Genomic DNA, 22241 nt, shown 5'->3' with positions numbered 1-22241 from the left:
ATAAGCGCTATGCAAGATTATCGCCTGGCACGTGGCAGTTATTATTTGTTCGTTCTCAATCAATTTGTTCTGGTGAGGGTCGCGTTGGCAGTGATTGTTTGAGCTGCAATTTAGCAAATTCAGGGGCAATATCAACTTTAAATTTTGGGGCGTTTATTTCTTCGTAGTTATTTCTGACTGGGTTGAGACAATCAACTTGCGGCACTTGAGAAGCAAGTCTAATCATGCTGGATGGCAATCGACTTGAACCCAGCATCTCAGAGGCACCGGTTGGAGCTACCCCAAGCACCTGGTTTTATACAAACTGTTTTAACATGGGTACTTTAAAGTCCGGTCTTAAAACAAATTTTCTCACGTCGGTTTATTCTATTTCTATTTAACTTATTCTCTCTTGGACCTTTCATTATCCTTGTTCTAGCAAGGCGCCTTGAAGCATTCATGGAAGGCGTCTTACAAATAAATCTAAATTATTAATTGACCTCTATATGCATGGAAAAAACATATTTGGATAGTACAGAACAAAAACATATTTATATAAATCAGATTGGCCCCAATGTTTTAATAACAGTTTAGTAGAACTATACTGTACTTAAATGCGAGTGCTTTTGAGTCGGTGGTTATAACTTCTGATGGGCAAGGCACAGCCCCAAGCGGATTTGATCTCGTAACTCAAGAATATATGTCCATCTATCTCCTGAGTGGGCTCACCTGAGCCTACCATAACAAAAATGGTCCTAACAAAATGAATAACTATTGCCATTTCAATTTCAAAAGGTTATCATTCTTGGCCAACGTGGATGAAACAAACATTTCACAAACACTTTCTTCCTTCTGCTAGACCCTGCAGAATGGAGGTGGGCAGGTTACCAAGACAGGCATTGGAGTTGGTGACCAAGGGGAAGGGGCCTACACTCTATAAAGTACACTCTGGAAATTCTGGGTCCAATTTGTAACACATACGGAGGGTTGAAATGTGATACTATTCTGTATTGGCATGTGTATACGGTAAAGGTGCAGCCCTGCAATCGATCGTTTGTGCCGACGCTGGAATTGGCGTGTGTGTGGAGTTAAAATGTGGCCCTTGCGAGTGTCGATAACGTGAGTGCTCTATTTTGCGTCTTGAGGTGCACGCCGGCTGTGCAGTACAAATAACGTCCCATATTTCTACTGCCAGTTCTTCATCACAACGCAGGGCGATGTCAAAGAAGCTCCTTTTATCTTAACCTTGTTAGACGCACCTAGTTGGAGTGACACAATTACTGGCGAAACATCGTACTCCGTTTGTAAATGTTGAGGCTTGCTTCTTAAACACACCGGTGTGCTGTACTAGTGACGAATTGGCACGTTCTGTTTACGTGACAACCCTTACTAGTTGGCTGTGTCGAGTGGTGGCGGGTTTAATGACACATTTATATATTTATGCGATCTAACCCAAAAAAACCTGTATTATGGATGATATTGGTAACGAAAGCTTCCGTGTTAAACTCGCTTGTCATCTTTTTTTTTCCATTTTATTTGTCAGTGTCCATTTTTGTGATCCACACATCATAGCAGGTTATAAGCACTCAAATTAATTGTATTCGTTACATGGACCGCTCCTGTTTTAGACAGTTGCACGGCTATTTTACAACAGAGATCCGTGGTGCATCAGTACAGCAACAACAAAACAAACCAATTAATATTGCACGGAACGAGGACAGGGTCCTTAAGGAATATTGCACAATGCTTCAAATGTTCCCCTGGAGGCACTATGGTATTTTGCTTTTAATAACCAATATCAGAATTCTAAAGCACTCCATCCTACTGTCGCTTGCCTCTTTATTTTATACCTGGTCCGCCTTCAAAATATATTCTTTAAAAATCTACAGAAATAATGTATGCTAAACGGGCATAATATGACTTTGAAACCCCCCGGCCACCTCCTACGCATTCCACAAGTAGTGACTAATCCCATATCTGCATTTCTCATAAATATGCTAAATTCCTCTTGATATGCAAATTCCTTTGTCAAGGCGCTCTTCCCCCTCCAACCCAGCTTAAATATACGCTGCCAAGACTGGTGGTGTTTCATTCAGACGCTGTCTTTCCGACAGACCTGTTCTTCACCTGAGGACGGCTGCTTGCGTTGTGGCCGAAACGTCGTGAGAATTATTTTATTATGTTTTATTTTTATTATTTTATTATTTCCCTTCTACATGACTTTACCCAAAGAACCAAGAAGATCTTATTATTTTACCAAGTAAGGCACCACTGAGCTGTATAGCTCTTTTTCAGAAGCGACCTGGCCACAAAGAATAGCTCAACAAAGTGGCTTATCGTATGCAAATGTATAGCAGGCAAATACTCTAAACGCGTCTTTCTAAATGTGGAGAGAAAAACCAGAGGATCCGGAGAAAAAATTAACGTGACCACAAGGAGAACATGCCAACTCTAAATACAGAGCAGGCGTCAGAGCTGGGCTCAAACCCATGACCTCCTGTATACTAGTCGATGTAGTCAACATCTCGCCACTATGACTCTCGTGCACGTGTGACAGGAGGCTAATTGGTCAGTAATTCTTGAAATCAGTTCCACCTGTGTTTTTCAAAATAGGAATCATTTTAGACACAATTCCACGTGCGAGGCGTTTGATGGACAGAGTGTCCTGATGATAGCCACGTGTCTCACGATACTGAATATCATACTACGAACTGTTTTGCCCGTCCAAGGACGGGTATATATTGCAGTAAATCTGAAAAATTCAACAGAAAAATTGTTCAGCTCATGATTATTAATGAGGGGGGGGGGGGTGTTGCCCCATGTGGAGTGACGTCACCCGCCAATGGATGGTCATTGGGGAGAAGTGTGGTATGTGGAGTAACGTCACTCCCTCACGGTTAAGTGTGGAGGGGTGTGGCATGTGGAGTGACGTCACCAGCTCATGATTAATGAGGGGTGTAGCATGTGAAGCGACGTCACCCCCTCATGGTTATTGGGGAGGGGTGCGGCATGTGGAGTGACGTCACCAGCTCATGATTATTAATGAGGGGTGCAGCATGTGGAGTGACGTCACCCGCTAATGGCTATTGGGGAGCGGTGCAGCATTGTTGTCAGAAAAAAGGGGAAAACCTATTTGTGTAATAGATTATTTAATTCATCACGACCTTCCTCTGCGTTCGTGTAAAAATCCACCCACTCATGAATATTAATGAGGGGGGGTGGGCTTCATGTGCAGTGACGTCACACGCGGGGGTGGGCCTCGTGGAGTGACGTCACACGCGGGACACACATTCTTGTCTCATTATTATTTAAAAAAATCACGTGAATGTTCCCTTCCATTCAAACTCGAGTGCAGAAATCCATAAACTCTATGTACATGTTGTGCAACTGCCATTTGTTATTGATATTCACATATTCTACCTATTCACATATCATCGTATGCCTTAGTTCCCAGTGGGTCGGATATGCAATGTTGGAGTGTACCTGTAAAACACCAAGCCCCTCCAGGCCCGAAATACTCTGACACGTGTCAGTCCAATCTGATGCCAGAAATGGCTCTATGCACTGGACTGCCACTGTTGCTGAACATTATGCTGCTGGTGGTGCTGCTGGTGGTGCTGCTGAACATTATGCTGCTGGTGGTGGTGCTGTCAGTGCGTGCTGCCGCAAAACAAGCAACTCGATGTCAAGCAGTTTGTAAAGAGTTGGAAAACGGTGACCATTACAGCTGCACTCACTGGTAACATTCAGACGACTAATGCACGATTTGCCTTTGTGGTATACAGAGACCGGGTGGAAGGAGTGCCACTATGGCACAGAGGTCGTAAACGGGGTTTGATTCCTTACCCGTACCCGGCCGCACCAGGGTCGCAAATGGGTACCCATACCCGTACCCGGCCGGGTACGGGTACACATGCCGTACCCGTACCCTACCCGAAATGAGTGACAAACGGTTACTCACCAGTGACTCACGGCCTACCCGTACCCGGCCGCACCAGGGTCGCAAACGGGTACCCGTACCTGGCCGGGTACGGGTAGCCGGGTATCGGGTAGGGTACGGGTATCGGGTACCCGGTTGCGACCTCTGATATGGCAACGATGGATGATGAAGTCACAAACGCCAGTCACACCTGAAAACAGGTGAAATATAAATTGTAATCAAGGCTGCGGGAACCCCAATTCGAAACTGTAAAACACCATGTTTGACTTTGCTCAGAGTTGCATTTACTTTGTCTGTTGTATTATTAGCTAAAGCAAAACGTAGCATTAGGCAAATAGTGAAACTCACTTCATGCATGTCAAGGATTCAACACCATCTGGCTATTAACACAAACATATCTATGCCACGTCCTTCATGCAAACACATTGGTTAGACACCCATCTGTTCGTGAAATGTTACTCTTAAAACATGAAGTGTTCAGTCCCAGTTTGTAACAGATGTTTTTTTTAAGCATTGCCTGATAATGACAATGCTAGAAAAGTATATTTGGTCCATGTTTCTACACCACTGCTGACAATATGTCAAAATTGTATTAAGAATCGGTGCATGTTCAACTTAAAAAATAACGTAGCTGCCCTAGTTTATATAATTGACAAATTGCAGCTCTTTATTAAGCCACTGGTTGATAATAATAATGGAGAACTCCCCATGCCGTAACGGTTGGTGGAGTGGTTTCACCATACTTACTCTTAGGTCTTTCGGTAAAGTCACGTAGGTAAAAAAATAAAATTAATGAAAGTAATAATAGTAATAAAATAATAAATCACGACGTTTCGGAGGCAACACAAGTCTCCGTCATCAGGTGGGACCGTCACAGCTAGATTTACTGTATCAAGTGAGGCAAAAATTCCAAGATACAAGTTCTTAAATACAAGTTAAGGGGGGAGGAGGAGGGGGGGGAGGGGCTTATCTGAATGTGGTAGCCAATGAATGGAACGTATTGGGGGGGCAGGGCTAAAAGAGAACAACAGGTGCACATGCTGGAAGAGAACGACATGTTGTTTTACCCAGTGTTGGTTGACAATCCAAATACAATAAAGGAGAGTATTGTTAAACGCTGGGGATGTCAACACTCGGTAAAGTAGAATAGTACCTGTCAAATACTTACCCTTCCTTACGAGGGAGGGGTTTAGGACTGGTTCTGTCAGATGTCACTCCCCGCTGATGTGAAAGCCGTGGCCGGGAATGTAACTTGGCTCACCTGGCTCATAGCGCAGTGCACTCAGCATTGCACCATCGTTTCACCCCTTATTTTTTTCATGAAAGAATGTAGACATGTTCTTGGTTCTTTCGGTAAAGTCACGTAGAATGGAAATAATAAAATAATAATAAAACATAATAAAATAAAATAACTTTACCGAAAGAACCAAGAAGATGAATCCCTGCAGTCACGAAAGCTTTAAATCGAAATTTAGACATGCTTTGCGTTGTGTTTTTTTTACATTTTCCACCAGTTCTCTATTCCTGCAACATTTAAATGCGTGTACGAATACGTTCTGTTTGTGTTGTGACCAATGCAACATGTGACTGTAACCAAGATCTGTACCATCACAGGACACCCCCATCTTCTATTTTTGCATGGATGATGTAGATGCAGAGTAACTACAATTTAACATTCAGGTGGTCAAGCCAGACAACCGTGTCAGTAGCAGGGGAGTGTATCGCTAGTAATGTCTTCTTAATATTTGTGGATTGGGCAATGCATCGTTATATGTTGTACGGTCTGTTCTGGATGACCACAGTCGCACAATGAATAGTTTTTTTTTTCCATTTGTGCATGGTTTGGGGTGGACCATGAGCTTCGTGGAAGATCAAAACCAGGCATCTTCTGCATGGGGTCTTCAACAAGGCGTTTGTTTAAGAGTTATTTTGAACTCCATTCAGCTGTCCACGCTTCATCGAGGTTGAATTTGCATTGTTTCAGGTTAAGTGCATTGGTCCAAAAGGGCTTGCGTGATTTTAAGTGATGACGAGTGACATTATCAAGGTCCTGATTAATGGGAAGGTGACCGTTCTCCTCGATTTGCAAGACATCATGGAGCGTTGCAGCATCGGGGCGGATGGGTGGGAGAACTGTGTGACAGCACGGGCAGCCAGGGTGCTGGGGTCGACGTGAGGGTTCCAGTGACACACCGCAATGCAGTGTTCAGATGGACATCAACAAGTCGAGTGTGACCACTTCTGGTCCATACTGGTGCACAATACTCGGCAAAAGAGTACATACGAGCCATCGTTGATGTCCGTAGCAATGGTGCTGATGGTCCCCAGCTTGCGCTTGCCAGTTTATAGATCAGTTTAATCCTTGTTTTGATCATAATATAGGATTTTTGGGTCAGATCGCGTTATTTATAAATGTGTCGTAACCCTCCACCACCCGACACGGCCAATCAGTAAAAAATGCGTCACGTTTTTCAAAGGACAAAATAATTCACTTCTTTAGCCCACCGGTGTTTTGAAGAGAGAATAAACAGCATTTTAAAATTTGAGTACGACGTTTCGCTGGTAGTTACAATCAGCTTCATCGGGCAAGAATGGTGAAGCTCTCCTGTTGCTTCCGTTCTTAAATATAGCAGCAGCAGGGTGACGTCATCATTTAATTCAATCTGGTGCAGTGATTGGAAGCAAAAAGGGGGAGGTTATTGTAATTATATAGATTGGTAATCATTCAATTGTTATTCATTGGTATTTGTTTCCCTTATAAGGAATTGTAATTGTATTTATTTAATAATACGCTTCCAGGCCGCACTAAGCCTGTAGCTGTGAGAGCGATTGAAGTTATTTCTGTTTCTCTCAATTTCAATGGATTCTCTAATTAGTCTTGGCCAGTCATAATTAGTTTTACACAACACTTCAACGTTATCAAAAGCAATTGAGTGTCCTTGTTGACAAGCATGCTCTGCCACTGCCGACAGTTGTGTTTGAGATAATTTAATGTTTCTTTGGTGTTCTTTTCGTCTTACGCTGATGCTGCGTCCCGTCTTGGCGACTCTCTATTTTCAGGTGGTCGTGAAAGGTTAGCGTAAGCTCCAGCTTCACTCCGAGATAAGTTGGAGTGGGGTCGTGTCACACAAGGTTGCTGCAGGTCACTATCAGAGTGTGCTTGGCGCTCCCATTTTTTTTTTATCAAATGAGTTGATTTTTCTACGATAGGGATTTTGGCTTGAGCCTCCATTTCCAAAAATAATCTTCCACGGTGTTGAGGTCTTGGTTCAGAGTGGATTCAATGTCATTGAAAGTGGCTGCTTGCGTTGTCAGGGAAAGGTCATCCGCATATACAAATTTGCGTGACCCAGTTGGCAGCATGTCGCTCGGGTAGACATTGAGGAGTGTTGCCGTGAGCATTGAACCCTGTGGTAATCCATTGTTGAGGAACCAGCTTCAGCTGGCTTTGTCGCCCATATGGACACACAGTCGCAAATTGCTCAGCATCATCCATATCAGGTGTATTGTTTCGAGGCAACGAATGGTCCTTGCGAGCTTCAACATCAAGCACTTAATCCAGACGTTGCCGTAGGCTGACGACAAGTCTCCAAAGGCTGCGCCGGTCTCGGATTTCTTCTGGAATCCCGCCTCAATGTGCACTGCAACGTCGCCCATAAAAGAGCCTAGTAGCTCATGTGGCCCTTCTTGCGGAAATAAATAACATTTGAGATGTGAAAAATCAATAGTAACACAGCCAAGTGGGTGAAACGTAATAGGTCTGTAAAAATGTTTGTCAAACGGGGTGTAAATTGTACTGCTAAGGCGTTTATAATTAGTGTGTTCTCTGGTTTCATTACGCTCGGAAAGAAATGGGATCATGGTGCAAGGTCTTATCATCTGTCCAATGACATCTGCGATTTCAAGACAATGTCAGCGGAAAATAAAAAAAATCCATCTGCCACTAAATTGATTTTAGGTTACGTCAACAAGGCATTAATTTGTTATTCATATCATGGTTTGGATACATGTTGAACTTATTTTACACTATGTAGCCAACTGTGTTAAACGGAGGTGCGAGGGAAGGACAAGCTGAACACAAAAAGCAGTAAATTTCGATTTAAAGCTTTCGTGACTGCAGGGATTCATCTTCTTGGTTCTTTCGGTAAAGTCACGTAGAAGGGAAGTAATAAAATAATAAAAATAAAATATAATAAAATAATTCTCACGACGTTTCGGCCACAACGCAATCAGCCGTCCTCAGGTGAAGACCAGGTTCTTTTAGTCTTACGCTGTCTCCCCGACAGACCTGGTCTTCACCTGAGGATGGCTGCTTGCGTTGTGGTCCGAAACGTCGTGAGAATTATTTTATTACGTTTTATTTTTATTATTTTATTACTTCCCTTCTACGTGACTTTACCGAAAGAACCAAGAAGACAAAAAGCAGTTCTAAAGAAAATAGCTTATTAGTCCAGATTTTAATTGCATAGCTCCAGTGGCTTCCTAATATCGGATGAGCATTCCAGACGGACACAGAAGCGCATCTGAGAGTGAGCAATGCAGTGACCGTCTTTGTTCGATTGTTAGCCAAAAGCTGCCGAGGACAACCGGCGTTTGGGTGATGGTTTATGCTCCTTGATGAGATCAGTGAGGTTTTGTGGTTCATTTGTAGCGAGCACTTTGTGTGTGATGAGTGCGACCTTACAATGTATTCGTTTCAAACCAATGCAGTTCAGCAAGCACTGGACGGACATGGTCAGAGACACTGCAGGAAGTCTCCAGAACATTGTAGTCAGGGTCGGGTATGTGGGCATCGTTTCGATTTGTTAAAAATGTATCCGTATATTCTTGGTTCTTTCGGTAAGGTCACGTAGAAGGGAAACAATAAAATAATAAAAACTATAAAGCAATAAAAGTGTATTGTTTTATATATATATATTTTTTATAATTTTATTGTTTCCCTTCTACGTGACTTTACCGAAAGAACCAAGAATATGAATCTCTGCAGTCACGAAAGCTTTAAATCAAATGTATTCGTATGTTTTATTTATTTGGAGTGTTTTTATAACACACTCTGAACCTTGAAATAAAAACAATCCCAAGTTTGAATTCTCTTTTTAATAATCGCAGAGAAACAATGCAATCCTTTATTTTTTTATTCTGAAAAAAATCATAATTTATTCTATTTGAGAGCAAATTATTTATTTCTTTGGTCTTTACAAATTATTTCTTGAAAGTTTTTCCAAAAAGGCCCCATAACAGGTGAATTACACATTAAGACGTGGCCTCTTTGATAACAGCCTTTACAGAAGTCATCATGGCCCAGTTTATCAGGTAAGTAGACTGGAGCTCACGGAAGATTGTATCACCCGTTTCCAGTAAAATGTAATTACCTTCTAAGCTGTTAAGGGAGGAAAAAAAATCCCCTTGAATTTTTTGCCTGTTTTTTGACCTGGCATAATCAACCATTGTCCCAGACACATCGTTCAATTGTTTATATATATTAATAATACATCCTGAAGTGGGCTCTCACAGAAGATTAATGCTATTTTAAATCTACTGACATTACGGCACTCATCACTCAATAGACCAAGCCTTTAAAATATACATCTGGTAATCCGGCAGCATTTGTTTAACAAGCCTGACCGCTGATGAGACCCAGAGGGTCAAATCGGGTGCAGTTTGCTTGCTAAACAAAAGCGGGTGGATAACGTAGATCTGCAAAGTCAAGAGGCTGATGAACTAATAAATGTCGATTTAAAGCTTTCGTGACTGCAGGGATTCATCTTCTTGGTTCTTTCGGTAAAGTCACGTAGAAGGGAAGTAATAAAATAATAAAAATAAAACATAATAAAACAATTCTCACGACGTTTCGGCCACAACGCAAGCAGCCGTCCTCAGGTGAAAACCAGGTCCGTCGAGGCGACAGAGTCTGAATGAAACAGCACACGAGCTTGGAGTTTATATATATGCTCCATTAAATTATATGCGCCGCCCACTTAACAACTCACCCTTCTCCAAGCGTTTAACATTCCGGTTAGAAAGACCATCCCGAGCTCCTGGATGGATCACGTGGACCCCTCATTCACCCTCTGGCATAACTCCCTATTCGCCCGAGCAACTTTACAACACTACCTCGTGAATGCCACTCCAGAGACCCAGAGCTTACTTGACTGAACTTAAAATGAGGCCGACTCCCCCCTCTTTCCCCCTTCCTTCCCCGAAGAAAAGGGATCTGACACATGTACCACAATGCTACGGTCCCACAAGTCCGCGTTGGTTGTCTGTCAGAGCTGCCTATACCGCTATGCACCACTCACCCTGGTCACGGAAGTTGTCCACCACCACCAACCCCCCCCCCCCCCCCAGGTTGGTTCAATAAAAATTATTCACGAAAATATCCCCCGATATTGTTCAAAACGAGGCAGGCCATTATGTGCCAACTTCATGGTCCAAATTAGCAAAATTCTAAATATTAGCTGCTTAATTACTCAAATGGGATTAAACATAGCACACACAGTCATCATTGCCCCCGCTCTACAGGTGCCAAGTTACCTTGTGCCAAGAAGGACAGCTGCCCTTTCATACATGTTGGCATGAGATGTGATGCACGTCACTTATCGCGTGTAAAGCACCGAGACGCCCAGGCGTAACGGAGGGTGCGCCAGCGTTATCAAAAACAAACCATTAACTTAGTTATGCGGAGACAAAAAAACGAGTTGTGCTTATATCTAACTGTAAAAAAATACGCGACGCTTATGCTTGGAGGAGAATTTTAAGACGTTAAGATGATAAGGCTACAGGTGACGCATTGAAAGAGTGGATTAAGATGCAGGCCTATACTTAAGGACCCAATCAGTAAGTACTCTCATGCGAGATCCGAGCTCTTGTTAGCACCTGTCGATGCTGGATGCAATCTTCCGCGAAACGTCGTTACACGAATTGTCAAAACTATGCTCGCCTTTCCAAATTCCAGTTTTGCTCGTGAACCAAATCGATTGGCGTATTTTCCCACGTTACGATTTCATTTGCAGGGGGTACATAAAAACACCTGGCAGTGCAGCTAACATGATTGAACCCACAAAGAAGCTGATTTTATAGAAATCAAGATTTGAGGTGTTAAGATAGTGGGCATTCAGTTTCCCACACAAAGCAAATGAGACGCGCCACATGCGCCGATGGTGGCTACGCACCTCTGCGATGGGTTTCGTGGCACAAGCCTCTCAGCGGGAACTGCCAATGTGAAAAGGTCGCTTGCGGTGTGCAAAAGGGGGTACCGCGAGGACATTAGCGATGTTGCTTACGTAAAACAAAATAAACGCTGAGAAACGCTTATGAATTTTAACAGTCCTAAAAATGTTAAAATTAGCATCTAAATGTATTAAGTATTCCACAATCCCAGATGTCTAATTTAAGCAGCGGTTCCAAATGAGCAAAAAGACCGTTTTAAAGGTGACAAATTGCTGCGAGTGTACCGTACATGCTCGTAATGCAACGTTTCACAGCCATATGCTTGGTCTAATTTGCAAGTTGCTGCTAGTAATCAAACGTAGGGGTTTCTTTTTTGTTCGCTTTAACGCAGCGTAACTTAACGGCGTTGCGGAGGTCAGGGAATTTGATTTATGCGATCGTGGGCATGTACGGGCGGGCAAAGGAAAAGCTTTGCAAGCGAACTGTTTAAAAACCACACCCCACCCCTATCTCCCTGGGTCATCCATCACAACAACATAGCACATGGCCATGGTTAACCCATGCTTAGACCAGACCTGGACACTGCAACAGACCGCGTTCATTAATTTGCGACGCGGATTTTGTTGTTGTTGTTTAATTGAAAGCCGAGCCAATTTACACAAAGCAAGGGGAAGCCAAGTGAACCGTTATCAGTGGATTGACAAAATGCTGGGGTGGAGTGGGGTACTTCCCATGTACCTAATTATCTGAAACAAACAAAAGGTGCGATTGTGAAGTGTACGTTTTTTTCTATTATTTCCAATTTTACTCTCCTAACAAAAAAAAAATGTACTAAAAAAAATATGCAGTATTATTATACCGCACGTATTTTTTTGTGTACGGAAGAGATTGTCTTCTCATAAAATCTAAATAAGATGGGGTTTCAACCAATAACAATTGTTACGTCTGTTGTTGTTGTTGCAGACGTGACAATCGCTGTGTGCACCAAATTCAAATGCAGAGCCATCGTCGGGGAAACCCCAGCCACCGTTGGCCTCCGAGGTGTCGCCACGTCCGGTGTGAGGGTCCGCATCCAGGAAAAGAGCAGAGCGGTTGCCGAGGCATTTGAACTCACACAGGAAGTATTCATATTCTTAGGTTTTTTCGGTAAAGTCACGTAGGTAAAACATCAAAATTAATGATAATAAAATAAAATAAAAATCACGACGTTTCGGAGGCAACACAAGTCTCCGTCATCAGGTGGGACCGTCACAGCCGGATTAGCTGCACACAGGAAGATTAACGAACAGGAGAGCGGGGGTCTCCCGGTTGCTCCTCATTTTCGATTTAAAGTCGCGCAAAACGAAGTCGGCGTAAATCTCCGCGCCATCGGTTAATCCCCACGAAAAAGCACGTAGGATTCACAATACGGAGCTTCATATGAAGAAGTGAAACCATTTGGAGAGAGCGGTGCCAGGCATGAGAAGGCTCTGATGAAGAGGAAAATGTAATTTAAATCTTTTGCAAAGATTTTTTTTTTCTAAACTGCATACGGCAGCTCCACTTCAATCACACAAGAGCGGTGCCATTGATAATCAACTCCCCTCATTAAATCCACTGCACCTGCATGATTAATAATCTACTGTTGAAAGCAAATTTTACGGGGTTATCGGAAAATATTCAAGGTTCAAACGGGTTCATTTAAAATTATGATGACCTCATTAGAAGAAGAAAATAACTCGGATTTGCACAAAATATCCCCAGAAGTTTTATTTGATAATCATAATCGTTGAACGCAACGTAAAATTACCCACCTGTTCCCTGCGTGAGCGTACGGGCATGCAGGCGTACGTGGGCCGAATTGCACAAGGGAAAAAACGGTGCAGTGGTGCGGCTCGAAAAGAAATCACTTTGCTTACGTAAAACTAAATAAATGCTGAGAAGCGCTTATTACTTTTGGCACAAAAACCATGCCCATTTACAATCACACCGAATACCAAGTATGGTATGAGATGGCCAGTAAAACCACACCGCATACCAAGAATGGTATGCGATGACCAGTAAAACCACACCAAATGCATAAGAGATATTTAAAATGTTACCAAACGTTACAATCGATTACTCTGTTTGTCACACGATGCAGTAAAAGCGGCCATGAAGTTTAAAGGTGAAATTCTGCATCGGGCAACGTATTACGGGAGTCATAATGGCCACGGAGGCATGTTGTGTTTTTCGCACCTCATTAGACGCAGGGAGGGGCGTGAGAAACGTCCGCGGTATATAGGTGTGAAATAATTGCAGAGGAGCAGCTTCGTTAGGCTTATTTATAGCTTCCTCAGAAGGCGAGAAAGTGTCTCTTGGTGCATTACAGGCCATTACGCCTGCGTATAACGCAGTGTTTTGCCAGGCCAGTGGGGACGGCATCATAAATATCATAAATGCCAATACGTGTGGGGGGGGGGGGGGGGGGCTCTGGCTGTCTGTGCGTCTGTACACACGCGTGCACGCACACAAAGATCCCTCGTTATAGCCTGTGCAGATTATTGGGGCAAGTGCTGTTAGCGAGCACCTATGAAGGCCGGCACTGTGGCACATGACGGTGTGGGTGGCCAGCACCACGTTCGGCCGCCTTCGTCTCCCCAGTGGCGAGGTTTCCACATCGCACCAGGTCCTCATTTCAGGCTGAGTCGATCTAAGGGAGGCCCATGACCAGTTAAGATAATCGTCACTGCTGTTGGCTGTGAGCAGGAATCGAAATCGAGTCGGTGGGTTTGTAGCATAGTGCGCTAACCGCTACACTACCGCCCCCCATACACACACGCACACTCAAATGCCGTCTGTGCGTTCATGTCCGCTGCCACCAATGGCACACGACAACATTTTACATCCAGTGCATACTAGAAATTGAAATGTATTGGCATTTCGGCCGATAGAAACAGCTACCTTGGCCAGCAGCTGTATACAATACGCTAATAATAGCACATCCGTTTGCATGGGGGCTTCCAAGTGCTGCCCCCCCCAAGACACCATGTCATTTTAAATGGCACTGTTGTTTCAATACAATGGAGCTTTGCTATTTCGTGGATAAAATTGGACTGCCTTCAAAGAGTGCAATGTTATGGAACGAATGGCTATAATGGGGTTTCCAGTTCATTTAAACTTTTCTCCGTAGGTATTTTAGGAAAATAAACAATCCAGGCAGGACGATGCCATGAGTGAGCAAAGCTTTTCGCTTCAATAAACCTTTACAGGTAGCCTTCATTAATTCTGCCTTCCCAAACTACATTGCTAAAATAATACTTCCTGTCGGTATAGTCTTCAACAGCGGTGAGAATCATAATTTAAATTCGACACAAATTGTTTACCAGTGCCATTGTTGGCAGAAAGGGTCTCCTACTGAAGACAGCTCTTGGCAGCCCGACTAGATGGTATATTGGCCTACTCTTCCACAATGGCCAAGATGCCTCGGAAGAGGTGACAGTACCCACTCTTTACACTATCATACATGACCTGCTGATCACCTAACCACGGTGAACCCATTTATACTTCAGGGTGAACCGAAGCGGGAAGAGATTTAAGAAACATACACCCTTGTTTCAACTGCCGTTCTGGGAGATGAGACCGGCGACCTCTGGATTGCCAAGTCCAGTGTGCGAACGATTCATGCCACATGAAGAATATCAATCAAGAGCAGAACTTAAATTGAGTTCATAGCCAGCATGGACATGAAGATAAAGAATACCCCTTTCAAAAATTAGAATTCTAGAAATTTTACATCAATCACTCAGATTAAGAAGTTGGAAATTAAAGTGATACGATTCACGAACAACCGTTCAGATTAACACTGACATCACAGCAGCATCCCTGACCCAGACGCATTCAAAAGATCCTCTACACTGCCCATCATGGTTCCATTACCACGGGATGTTGAGTCTGCCCACGTGAGCCCCAGGTCACGCCGACCCGGTTGCCTGCCCCCTTGCTCGTGTTTACGAGTGGACACGCACAACAGGCCGCTCCATTCATTCCCTCTCTAGTCCATCGCACCCACTTAGACCAAAAGACAGGGGTGTGTTCGACAGCCGGCCAGTCACGATATACAGGTGTGGTAACGGAATGTCCAGGGGACAGAAGTGGGACCACTGCAAGCATGCGAGCTTGTCTGGGCATGAGAGAATGGTCTGTTTAACCATGAACGTGCCTTCTGGCTGCTCACCGTAGACAACAGCTGTGAAAAATACTCACGAATATTCCAACATATCACAAACAATAGTGCCGGCACGCAGGGAAATGGTTGTGAAAATGAGAGTCGTTTTGCTCGGTTGCTTGACGGCGACACGGCAGACAGTGTTTGGTGGTGGATGATCTTCGTGCGGGACATTTGAGGTTGGAATTAAACTGGATAGCTAGCGGACATCTTCATCCGGCATTGGGGTGAAAGAAAGCAGCCATTCTTAGGAACACTGAAACTGCTTGGAATGATGATGGAGAATTCAGAAGTATATTACCGTCCAGAGGTCGAGTTTAAAGTCATATTTTCACGTGGAGAGAAAAGAAAGAATAGCACGCAGCGATCATTTCAAAGGAATTATACTGCATTACATTAAATACAGATGCTATTTCTTAAAGACTGCAGACATTTCAGCAAAATCCCAGAAACCTGTTGATAATACAAGCATATGCTCCAGCATTAGACTCAGATGAGTTATTTGATTTTTGCCATGCGTATAAATACCTCAGAAACACAATGACACAGCAATACTGCTGGGCTCTTTTTATGCGAATGTTTGCAATTACAAAGTGCAAGATATTGCGTAACCATTATCGCTTGTTTTAAGCTGTATTTATATATATATATATAAAGATACAGCATTAGATACACAAAGAATATCAATCAAGAGCAGAACTTAAATTCGAGTTCACAGCCAGCATGGACATGAAGATATAGAATACCCCTTTCAAAAATGAGGATTATACAAAATTGACTTCAAGCACTCAGATGAAAAAGCTGGAAATTAAATTGTGATGCGATTCGCAACAACCGCCCAGATTAAGTGTGGGCATTCTGATACAAGACATGTGGCTGGGAATAAAATGAGCCAAAGCACGTGCAGTGTAGGAACAAGCGAAGGAATGCCTACGGAGTTTGAAATGAGACGAGGCTCAAGATGAGGCTGTCTTCATTCTCTGGGTTGTAACATCAACAACGACTTATTTTCATATCGAGGAAGTAGAAATAAGAATTCCGGTACGAATATAATGAAAGCAAATAACCCAAGATAAATTGATGACAGATATTATTCTTACCGATGATAGGCGAGATCAACAATTAAAAATTAACCAATTAAATAAAAATGATGTAATGGCATTGAAGAAGACGAAAACTAACGTTACGGTGATAATTCAAGTTCTGGATAAATAAAGTGCAAGATTAAAAAAAGTTTAAGAACTTCAACAACTTGACGATTACAAATACTCAGGAACGTGGATGGTTGAATCACGAACGATATATAGAGGACATTCGAGTTGATGAGGCATGCATTCCAGAATCAAAGAGTTTGTTACAAGCAGTTAATAACAACTAACAAACAGATTCTAAGAAGTGACGTTTGTTAGAAATCAAATGAAGATTAACTTTTACCAATGGAAAAATAAACAAATTAAAAGTATCAATTTTTTATTTAAAGCTTTCGTGACTGCAGGGATTCATATTCTTGGTTCTTTCGGTAAAGTCACGTAGAAGGGAAACAATACAATAATAAAAATATAAAACAATAAAATTCTCACGACGTTTCGATTGCAACACAAGCAATCATCATCAGGTGTGAAAACCACAGGAGAATGCTGAACATTAATTGGAAGAACAGAATAAATAACAAAGAGGGTTCACAAATAATTGTCATGAACCCGATCGTCTTTTTAACCACGATTGCAGAGTGAAATGGCATTTGCGGGACATGTGGAAAGACAATACTGTGCCGTAGATGCAATTTAATCTCATATTCTTGGTTATTTCGGTAAAGTCACGTAGAAGGGAAATAATAAAATAATATACGTGACTTTACCGAAAGAACCAAGAATATTAATCCCTGCAGTCACGAAAGCTTTAAATAAAAATTCAACTTAATCTCGTAAAAAGATGAATACGTGCAGCTAAAGAGGTGCACCGAGAAAAAAAATGTGCGTGGATGACCTCAGCAAAGAGACACCATCAAAATTGTTACGAAGAGATTAAGAGAAAAGCAGCAGATGGGGGAAACCTAAGAAGAATGTGATTGCTAATTTTGGGGAAACAAGGCGGGCAAACCTGATGTTGACAATACAATACAGCACGCAACCGCCACACAAAACCAAATAGCAAAGCATTGCATTTATATATATATATATCTTCCTTCAGGGGTTCACTTACAAATGCAATGTTGTTTCTGTGCGTTTTTTTTTATTTACCAAAATCTATCCTCATCCTCTCCGTCATATGCACAGCAGAAGGCTCATTTGACAGCTCACAGCTGTGCTGATGTTAACATTGCTGCCTCGAATACTCTCTCTCTCTATGTACAGCTGCTATCATGCACAGTGGAAGTTTGCACCATTACCTGTTTTTCAGGAAACAAATTGAACTCTTTTCTTCTCCCTTAATTTCTCCCAGAACATCTGGTATCATGTCGCCATCAAAGCTGTTAAGCACACACAAAAAGACAATGACAATGATCCACTGTATAGCCATGGCAGACTTGGGCCAAGTGCTGTTAGCGTGCAACTGTGAAGGCCGATCACGACCTTGGTGCAGGCCACCCACGAGGGGGTAGGTGGGTGGCCAGCACCATGCCCAACACACGCAAACGCATCCACGTACTTATGCAATATTTATGTAAATGTCGCGTCAAGTGGTATTTCATATTCAAACATATTGTATATTGCATAATGTAAAATGTTCTCATTTGTCATACATTTTCATTATTTTTATGTAATCAAAGGTTGAAAATATTTAAAATAGCAAAATTAAGGTAGCATGTATTCTATTACGATGGCATCTGCAAATTAAATATAAAATCTGTCATGGGGCAATGGGTAGTGACGGTAAAATGAACGTAAATGATGGAATAAAATGTTCTCTCTCCTGCGAGAGAAACGTGGGTGAAATACAGCTTAGGCAACACTAACTACAATAAAAATGTGGAACCAATAAGCGATGTTGTGCCAGGCAATTACTAATCGTGAAACCGCCAACTAAAACGCAGTACACAGTGTCCAGTGCTCGGGACTAAATCATAATTTATTCTTAGGATATATATTTATTAAATTTAGCCGAAAAATGAATGCATATTAAAACTACAATGATAACACACATTAACCACATTAATTGGTGATGCTACTGCGTGGCAGTCGTGCACTTTAACAATTCACAAAAAAGTAACTGACATTCATCAATAACAATGTGGTCTTAAAATATATAAGAGTTGACATTTTGGCCAAAGTACCTTCTTCAGAGAACACAATAGATTAATAGGAATACATGGTCATTTTTTTCCTGATAAAGCGATAAATGTGTGAACCTCATGGGTTTGTTTTGAGCTTCAAATATGTTTTGTAAGCCACGTTATTATTTAAAGCTTTGGATTAATTTCACGTGACAATTCAAAACATTTACGTAAAATAACATTAAGAAAGAACTTCTTACTCCGAGTCAAGTACACATATGGCAGTAGTGTAAATAGTCCCCTACTTGCAAGGATTTGGAGGCGTTCTGGCAGCTACATTTGGTCAAGGAACTTTAGCAAAATTCATATCTTGGGAAAGAAAGCAATTAACCAGATGGGAAAGCAGACTCTTAACTCCCTTTGAGGATGGCACAAGCTGTGACAAAGTGGCTGGTGCATCAATTGGAAGGTTGCGATGGAGTGCTTGCACTGCTTTGCGCCGGCCCTGGGCTGTGCTGCAACACACTAATGCAAGTATATTTATACAGTTTATTTATAAGCTTTATTCCATTGGGATGCATTCAAAATGCGTATCCTTGGAGATATGGCTTATTCCGCAGTATTCTCCGTATCTCCTAAACAGAACGGTGAATGGACGGCATCATGCTATCGCAACTGGGGATTGTATTTGGAGCTTCTGCAAAAAGTTGCTTGGTTTAAAATTGGATAATCAATCGTGGCAATGTCGAGAGCGGAAGTGCTGGTCAGCTGGTCCAAAAATGTACATATGTATGTTGAACTTAAATTTCGATTTAAAGCTTTCGTGACTGCAGGGATTCATCTTCTTGGTTCTTTCGGTAAAGTCACGTAGAATGGAAATAATAAAATAATTAAAATAAAACATAATAAAATAATTCTCACGACGTTTCAGCCACAACGCAAGCAGCCGTCCTCAGGTGAAGAACAGGTCTGTCAGAAAGACAGCGTCTGAACTTCTTTCACACCGTGCATAGTCAACCACGCTAATCGAAGCTGTGGAATAAGGACAACAAACTAACACGCAAAAAGCACGTGGTGTAGTAAAAATGTAGGAAAGAGAGAGAGGCCACTGCTGGATGGATAACTGGTCATGCTAGACTGGCAAGTCTCGGATTTGACAAAAGTCTGGAATAAACCTGTGCCAGTTGGCAAAGAATGGAGAGGCTGAAGTGGTCTCCATACCTCTTGTGAAGAATATGCTGTCAAGATGATCACGTCTTCATGCCTATATATATATAAAGTGTGCCGTTGTAATGAATTACACTGTATTTAGCATGTAACATGTATGAATCAGCCACTGCCAAGTCCTCGTATGGAGACAAGACTTATGCGCTGGTCCATAACGTGACGTCTATATTAAATGCATTTGTATAATTAATGTCTGCAAGTTATTTATTTTAATCTGGCTGTCATCCTGGAAGTCATTAAAAATATAATTTGATGATAACTCCTGGAAGACTGAGCAAATATAATACTTACTCTAATACGAGGGGCTCGTCTTTAAATAGCTGCTCCAGTTTCGTGTGGTTTTCTATAAAGACAGAAAACGTGTCCACGTGGGTATAAAACAAAATGTCATTCATGAGAACATGAAACTTCAACAAATTCTCGCATTTGACTCGACGTCATACAGGTGTGTCCTTAAATTTCCCGGCAGTCCAGTGAATCTTTTGACTACTTGTGAGCATTTCAATAAAGAGGTCTCTGCTCCCTGCCATAGAATCCTTGTTTTTCTGGTCTCTCCGTCTTGGTTATTATTAAACCACACTTCCACATCCCATTACACCCATGCAATGGTCAATAAATCACATCAGTTTCCTGACAACTGGGTGTGCATTCGCTGCAGCTGCATATGCTTAAAAGGAAATCTAAGTCCGTTCATCACAATACACAAAGTAGCAGGCTATGCTGAAATCAATCACTCAACTTTTAAATGCATTATATGACACATTCAGCAGCATAATGGGAACAAGTGAGATCCAAGAAAAAAATTATATTCTGCTTAGCAATGAATGCAATTTGGATAATGGCTTGGTCAAGGCATCTGCATCTGCCATTTAGAATATAACTTTGGATGTGATGATGAGATTTTTACAGGATTTGTTCATTAGATAATTACAAGTAAGGAATTTGTGCACTTCATTTTACAAATTAATAAGCTTAACAGGCTAGAGAGGATTTTTGCGCAAGGGTCATTGTATAGCTAGGCTGGAGATTAAGACATCTTGGAGTGAAAGCACTTTGCAATCAAGTCAATGATATACGAGTGGGGGGTGTAAATATATGTACTTGCAAAAACGAGAGGTTTTACTCAGGATTTTTTTTTTAAGTAAAAGTTTCAGAAACTATAGGTATTGCTACTTTACACAATAACCTGACTGGGCCATCTTGACCGACCAGGTAATTTATTTTTAGGAGATGGCTTTAGAAAAATTTAAAACAAATTGGAAGGAGTATGGATTAATTTGTTTGGACATTAGCATGTCGATGAATATGAAACAAGTTTCATCAGCCGCTGGGAAACGTTTCTCTAAAATACTCATCGGCTGATAGACTAAATTATTGTTTATTTTTTTTGTCGGCAGTGAAACAGAGCCTTGTTTTATTTCGATTTAAAGCTTTCGTGACTGCAGGGATTCATCTCCTTGGTTCTTTCGGTAAAGTCACGTAGAAGGGAATAAAAAAAAACATAATAAAATAATATAATTTTCTTATAATTATTATAAAATAATATTATTTTATTATGTTTTATTTTTATTATTTTATTACTTCCCTTCTACGTGACTTTACCGAAAGAACCAAGAAGAAGAGCCTTGTTTGTTAATTTCCGGATGGTGACTAAGCCAAGCGATTGCAAATGTGCCGCTTGTTGCACGGGGTCACAAGTCGAGCCCATCGGCCGCTCAGGTGAATGCCGTGGGTGCATTAACTGCTATCAATACATTCAGTCTTTCTTCCCAGCGTATGTTAAAATCTTGTGATGCTCTTGAAAAAACAGAGTAGGTAGGCCATATGTGCCTGCATTACAGTCCAAATTTGTGAAATTTGGACATTACCAGCAAATTACTTTAATTAATTTGGTAATATCACTTATAATTTCCTTCCCTACTGACATACTATACATGTCTACACACAAAAAAATAGCATCTGTGATAGCCTTGCTCTTTAATAATGGCACATAATCCAAATGTATCAAATAAATATGAATGCTATTCAAAATTTCATAATTACTTAATAAGTGTTTTTACCTGTCTTCCCTTGGTTTCCCCAATAAACGGTGAGTTGCTGAAATACATTATCGAGTGTTGTGGCGACGAGAACATCCATCTGCGAGTCCCCGTCGTAGTCACCTGGTACCACGCTGGTCACAATTCCATCGCTGCAGATGAAGGAGAAACATCGTGAGGAGGGCTGGCCAGCCGATAATGTTATGCTGCTGCCGAGGGTAATGAGCCAGAAATGCTGGGATTCCAGGTTCAAGACCTTGACCTCATCTTATATAAGACTAGGGTTTCATATTTAATTAGACGATAGTATCTGCCTGGTTAGCAAACACACACACACACACAGCAAGTAGTTGCATTCAATAAATGTAATGTTACGTTCACATATAAAGTATTAGTGTATTTTTTTCCATACAATACTTTCGTACAGTCATTTTATTCATTGAAGGGACACAACAATACAAATGTAGTAATATTTATTAATCGAGT

General features: G+C 41.7%; 1 protein-coding gene across 1 annotated transcript in view; it reads right to left on the bottom strand.

Moving 5' to 3' along the window:
• Nucleotides 1–22241, bottom strand: part of ITFG1 (integrin alpha FG-GAP repeat containing 1) — a 192730-nt gene that overhangs the window by 166004 nt on the left and 4485 nt on the right. Inside the window, exons 3-5 of the mRNA XM_061548724.1 lie at nt 21777–21907; nt 20008–20059; nt 17665–17745 (exon numbers count right to left, since the gene is read on the bottom strand). Of these exons, the coding sequence (XP_061404708.1) occupies nt 17665–17745; nt 20008–20059; nt 21777–21907 (264 nt within the window). The remainder of the gene's footprint in view (nt 1–17664; nt 17746–20007; nt 20060–21776; nt 21908–22241) is intronic.

This window comes from Lethenteron reissneri, chromosome 9 (genome assembly GCF_015708825.2).
Source record: "Lethenteron reissneri isolate LAM-NWPU_2019-01 chromosome 9, ASM1570882v1, whole genome shotgun sequence".
Classification (NCBI taxonomy): domain Eukaryota; kingdom Metazoa; phylum Chordata; class Hyperoartia; order Petromyzontiformes; family Petromyzontidae; genus Lethenteron; species Lethenteron reissneri.
This window is presented reverse-complemented; position numbering and strand designations above follow the sequence as displayed.